This window comes from Dreissena polymorpha, unplaced genomic scaffold, assembly GCF_020536995.1.
Source record: "Dreissena polymorpha isolate Duluth1 unplaced genomic scaffold, UMN_Dpol_1.0 chrUn001, whole genome shotgun sequence".
Classification (NCBI taxonomy): domain Eukaryota; kingdom Metazoa; phylum Mollusca; class Bivalvia; order Myida; family Dreissenidae; genus Dreissena; species Dreissena polymorpha.
This window is the reverse complement of record NW_026273315.1, coordinates 2,027,962-2,034,303: the sequence shown is the minus strand read 5'-3', so window position 1 is coordinate 2,034,303 and position 6,342 is coordinate 2,027,962. Positions and strand designations below refer to the sequence as shown.

The 6,342-nt window shown below is 34.4% G+C and overlaps 1 protein-coding gene across 1 annotated transcript; it reads left to right on the top strand.

Moving 5' to 3' along the window:
- The first annotated feature begins 3,833 nt into the window (after positions 1–3,833).
- Positions 3,834–5,353, top strand: LOC127863165 (uncharacterized). The gene has a single exon (XM_052402549.1). The coding sequence runs from the start codon at positions 3,834–3,836 to the stop codon at positions 4,875–4,877; it is 1,044 nt and encodes a 347-aa protein (XP_052258509.1). The 3' UTR covers positions 4,878–5,353.
- The last annotated feature ends 989 nt before the right edge of the window (positions 5,354–6,342 follow it).

Here is a 6,342-nt window from a genome sequence, read left to right as displayed (position 1 = left end):
TGAATGGTGTTTTCATTAATTTGCGTTCGTAACTTTTGAGTTAAACCATTGTAAGTGTTCACATTTGTGATTGCAACATTTTGTCATATTAAGAAGAATACTGACCGACAGATTTACTTAACAAAAGTCCAGTTATCATGTCACTCACGATTTAGTATAAATCATCATGATTTAATAACGCCAAATTATAGTTTATTTTCAACACCATGGCTGGCATCACGCAACATAAATCCAAGATAGATATCATTAATTAAAGTTCCGCATGTATATCTTACGTGTTATTAGGTTATTCAAAAACTGTTCATTCAATGCTGCTTGATCGTTTTCTATTCAATGTTTATAGATATATAGTATATCTGCGCTACTACTCCATGGTTCATCAACTGCACTAAACTGTCAATCGCAATCGGTTTAAACCATGCTTTTCACTCTTTTCAAATGAGTTTATCCAGGCCTCGGATTCTGACGAACATACACAATTTTAATCAAACCTTTCCTAATGAAGCTTGTCATCTTATATACCGACCGAAGTAGTATGAATATTGAAATCGATGGGGAATAACATATTAATTTGTATGCCGATGATGATACAGCCATTCAAAGAATTTCGCATACCATGTCACATACTGAGATTTTGTGTTGACGATAGATTATGTTTAACTCGTTTATTCAGTACAGCGTTCTCCATCGCTTAAGTGCACTTTCAAATTTAATTAGCACCGTCAAGTAAAACGGATTTTCATCAAAATGTAATATAAAAATAACCGTGTACTTCGTACATTCAAGCACAACACCGTCACTGATTTAAATAATTTAAGTGCTTAATAAACAAGTAAAAGTACGCATTTTTTGTTGATCAGTAAACACACGCTTAATTGTATACACATATTACCTATCACAACATTTGTATCTATATAAATAGAGCCGCGTCATGCCAAAGTGGGCCTTATGTCATAAGCGCGTAGAGTAACTCGAGAAATTAACTTTATACCCTATGATTATATAGCCCGATTAACTAACTTATATTGCACAAAGGTTCAACCACAGAAACGAGACCGTTGATTATTAGGTTTGTCTTTAGACATCACCGTATCATATTGATTATATTAATATTTAATTGTTCAGTTTTCATCACGACAGGTCAAACAAGTGGTAATTGCAGCACTTGTTATTCTATTGAAAGTGTCATTAACGAAAGTGCCTTAATAGTACGATGAAAGTTCTACATTTCTAATTTGCAGATTTTCATACAAAACGACACTCGTACTGTGTATTACATATTATGTTCATGACATATATGATACTATCGGTAACTATGGTGGCGTTGATTATGATTCTAATGCTGATTATGAAAGAGTTATGTTAATGATGACGACGACAATGAGGATGTCGTTATAGATAATAGTGATGATGCTGCTGATTAAAATGATTATAATGCTGCTACTGCTGCAGATGATGATGATGATGATGATTTTGATGAGTGTGAAGATGATGATGACGACGACGATGATGATGAAGATGATGATTATGATGTCGATGATGATGATGATGATGATGATGATGATGATGATGATGATGATGATGATGATGATGATGATGATGATGATGATGATGATGATGATGATGGTGATGATGATGATGATGATGAAGGAGAAGAAGCAGATGAAGCAGATGAAGCAGAAGAAGAAGATGATGATGATTGTGATGATGATGATGATTGTGGTTGTGGTGGTGGTGGTGGTGGTGATGACGATGATGATGAGGATAACAACGCCGACGCCGCCGCCGACGACGATGACGATGATGATGATGTCAAGTGCCATCCCATATTAACCTGTGCAGTTCGCTCAGACTTACCAGGGACGACACTTTTTGCCATAAATGGATTCTGATTTTGAAGAGACTTTATTAAAATTAAAAATACCATACAAGTTGAACGTGTCGTCCCTCCTTAGCCTGTGCGGACAGTACACTTACAATTAATGTTTACTGAGTACATGGACTCATTATGAATTTTGCATATACAATGTCGATAATACCCATGTCCAATAAAGGGACAATAGGTTAACGAAAGTTAATACTTGCATTCATGCATATACTGTCAACAACCTTTATCAATAAGGTAGTTAGACATCATTGATTTTAGAAATGAACACATTGCTTAAAGTAAATAGCTTTTGTATCAAGTACCCATGACTAGCAAAATAAATAGGAAATACAAATTTCAATAGCATTGTCAATTCTAGGTGGTTGAATTATTTAGTAGGCTTAAAGCTGTCCTGTCATGTGAATTGGGTTAATAAACATTTTAATTCTTGATAAGAGGTTAACCAGTATAGATGTTCTGTAAATATATAAAAATGCATTTTATTACACGTTTTAAAACCTTTCAATCTTTTCAATGCACATAAACTATAATGATTATATTTTTACTGATAATTAAAAATATATACTTAAACTAAGCGATTGTTTTGCATAAATAACATTATTATACTAATGGTAAAGGTTTTAATTTTTTTATTGATCACTTTTATTAAAATTATATTAATAATAATTGAAACTTAAGCATAACTAACGTTATTGCATACATATTCTCTAACTCATAAACTAAAATATAAACGCGTAAACAGCGTATTTTCTTTAGTACAGCATACAGCTTTACTAAATAAGAATACATCCGTAATAAGAAGGTTATTTACAAAGAAATTACCCTTTATATTGCAAATTTACCCAAGATCTTGCACGTTCACATGAAGTTTTTAATTGAGTAGTCAACCGAATTTGAGTGGTTTTGCTTGACATAACGGATCACAAAAAAAATGAAATAGTTTGATTCTGTCTCTTATTGCAAGTGCTTATAGTACCGTACTGATTAGCCTTTGCAACACAGACTTGCTAGCTTTTAACAAAAAATCAATAAAAGCTATTATTGTCATCCCCCATTAGCATGTGCTGTTCGCACTGGGTAGGATTTGACATAATTTGCGCACATGCATAACGCCTGGTTTTCAGACGACTCATTTTGTGATGTTTATTTTACAAACACATTCGTATTGCCTGTGATAGTGGGCCCCATAGCCCCATATCGGACAAGACTGATTTACAAGGTTAAAGAGCGTCTAATGTGCGGATTAATGTGAAGTGAAAAGATCACATTAATGATTTTAATCTTAAAAACAAAGGCACAACATAACTCCTTTAATAAATGTATTTACAACCAAAATTCAAAATAGGGAATGGCTTCGATCCGCGCCCAAGATAGTTATTTATTCTATTACCCTTGGTCAATATATTCTATTGACTTCTATTAGATAACAATGCAGTTAACGAACAGAGGCAGTTTATTCTAGCGATCAGTGGGTAACGCGCTTACCTCTAAGAAGAATTGCTAATTTTCAAAATCGAGGATTAACCAAGCACATATTTTCTTAGAGGATTGAAGTGTCAATGAAGTGAGTGGAACGACATTACTTCATGTGAAAAGATTACCCGAATGCTTAAACCTTTGTGTTTTGTTTGATGAATTGATGAAATCAAATGCATGAATCGTTCCTATAATAATTGTTTGTGAATGTGAATAAAATAACATTGCTTACTAATTAAGTATTTCGTTTTGATAATGAATCATGTATATCATGTTTAACTAATGGACTGTTTCGCTACTTATTTACAGTGTGGAAGTAAATGCTTCACCGGAATATGCTACAATAATTATTATACATCTACGTTGAAGGAGTACATACCGTGTTAAGTGTGGCAACGTGAAATTTCTCGTACTCCTGCAAACTTATGTTTTAAATAAGATAAGAATTTACGTCAGATCAACTGTCGGTATGACGACGACCAGAAGATATACCCCAAACGGAAGTGAAAATATACCATTCAAGAAACACACGCAGACGAAACCAGAAAACTACAAAGAAATAGAGTTTATGAAGGAGGAACACGTGCAATACGATTCTTTTACTCATCCTCCCATTCCAATAAAACTGAGGAAGAAAATCGAGAAAAGAATTTCATCTCAATCGGTAAAAAGCATTTCTAGCAGCGTGGCTTCAGCTGAAGACGCAGACAATGAACAAGCTAAACATGAGTTTTCTCCTCAGCGCGCTTGGGCTGAGTTCAATGATACTATTGTTGACCTTGATGACACTCATGTTTATTTCAATCAGAAAAAGGAACATCGTGCTGCCGCCAGTACAACATTCAGAAAAGCGCTGGAGGATTTATGTGGAAGTAATTTATATGAAATTTGTGATTATGAATCTAGTCCGATAGATGAAGCGAAAATAATTCCCGTAATCACTGACGATAAATTGGATATAAAAGCTTATGATGATAAAAGGCTTTTTCCTACTGAAACCGTTGATGACAAAAAGAGTTTATTACGAGTTGTGGATAACACCAAACAGAGCGGCGAAGAACAAGTTGAAGACGTTGACAACGTCACTAAAGAGGTCGCTAAACGAGGGTGGAAGGTTCTTAAGAGGCAGGTGAACGAAAGCATATTAGAACACAACATTCAAACCCATAAGCTCAACTGGACCATGTTGCGACACACGATCCGGCAGTTGGCAAACCTTGAAGACTCACGCCAGGATTTGTATGAACGATATGGTGTCGTTCCGACAACGCTGCCAGATGGCAGTGTCGTCTGCGAGAACCGGATGTTAAGTGATCGCGCGCGTGCAAAGATATATAGTCAGTTAGATGGGGAGAACGTGCAAAAGCGACCGAATAGTTATCAACCACCGGCACTACAAACGAGGAATCAGATGCAGAAAGAATATGAACAACGCCCATGTAACAAGACGACCGGAGTTTCGAATATGACAAAACGGAGGTGTCGTTATAGCCGAGCAGTTACAGCTACATGACACAATTAAAACAATGCAGAACCCACTTAGAAATATTCGTTTGTGTAGAAAGAAATATATCATTTAACGGCTCGAAAAAGCATGACAAAATAACTGATTACTTTTTGTTTTGCACAAGTTAATTTAATTATAAATTGGCATTGTGGTATATTTCTTAGTTTCCGAAGCGACATTGTTAATGGCACATACGTTTATTTAAATGTCGGTCTATAAATACAATAACGTTATCTTGATTCGATGAAATCATCATATTTATGATATTTATGAAATCTATCATGTTAACCCATAGACGCACTACTTTTAACTGTAATTATTTCTAACATAAACATACTTTTAATTACTGCCATACATTCTTACATAGACGTACTACTTATTACTGTCATTAATTATAACATAGACGCATCACTTGTTACTTTCATTAGTTCTAACACAGACGTACTATTGATTACTGACATTAGTTATACCATGGACTCTTTACTAGCTACTAATATTATTTCTAGAAGTAATATTGATTATTGTGATTAGGCTAACATTGAAGCGTTACCTGTTACTAATTTTTTTTTTTAACATAGACATACTAATGATTACTGTCATTGTTTCTAACATAGACGCACTTTTTGTTTCTATATTTTGTTCTAACATACACGTTCTTGTGATTACTGTCATAAATTATTACATAGGCGCATTCTTGCTACTGCCACACATTATACACACATAGACGCGCTTAATTGTACTGTAAATATTTCGAACATACCATAGACGTATTTCATGTTACTGACATTAATTATAACATTGGCGCACTACTTGTTAATAACATCAATTCTTAAATGGGCGAACAAGTGGTTACTATCATTAATTCTTACAAAGCCATTCTGTTGCTTATACTCTTGAATTATAACATATACGCCATATTGTTTAATATTATCCATTTCTGTTATTTATATAATCAGCATTCAAAAAGTTCTGCATTGTTAATACTGACGCCATTTATTGCGGACCTTTAATAATAACTGTTTTACTATTACTGCTTATTTTCCGCGCCCGCCAAAAGTGTCTTATGGGCAGATTTTTATAAAATAAAAAAACCATTTAACTGAGCGTATGTAAAAACGAGACCTGTGCATTGATAAACAATTTAGTAAATACTTTTTAAATATACATGTATTCATAATTTGGATATTATAACACCGCATACGATGTCGATTTTACTCTTTTGAACCACAAGTGTGCACTTTTTTCCGTCAAAAATTGACATATATTACTCATTTGTGCAGTTTTAAAACATATGAGTCACGCTCTGGGAAAACCGGGCTTAAAACACGTGCGTTAAGTTTCCTCCCATATAAGTTTAAGCGAATCTGGCGGCGACACTTTCCGCCTACATTGACTTCTCTTTTAGAAGAGACCTCCTTCAAACGATAAATTCCATTACAAATGCATTAAGCCCGCTGGAAGAGCACTCCTT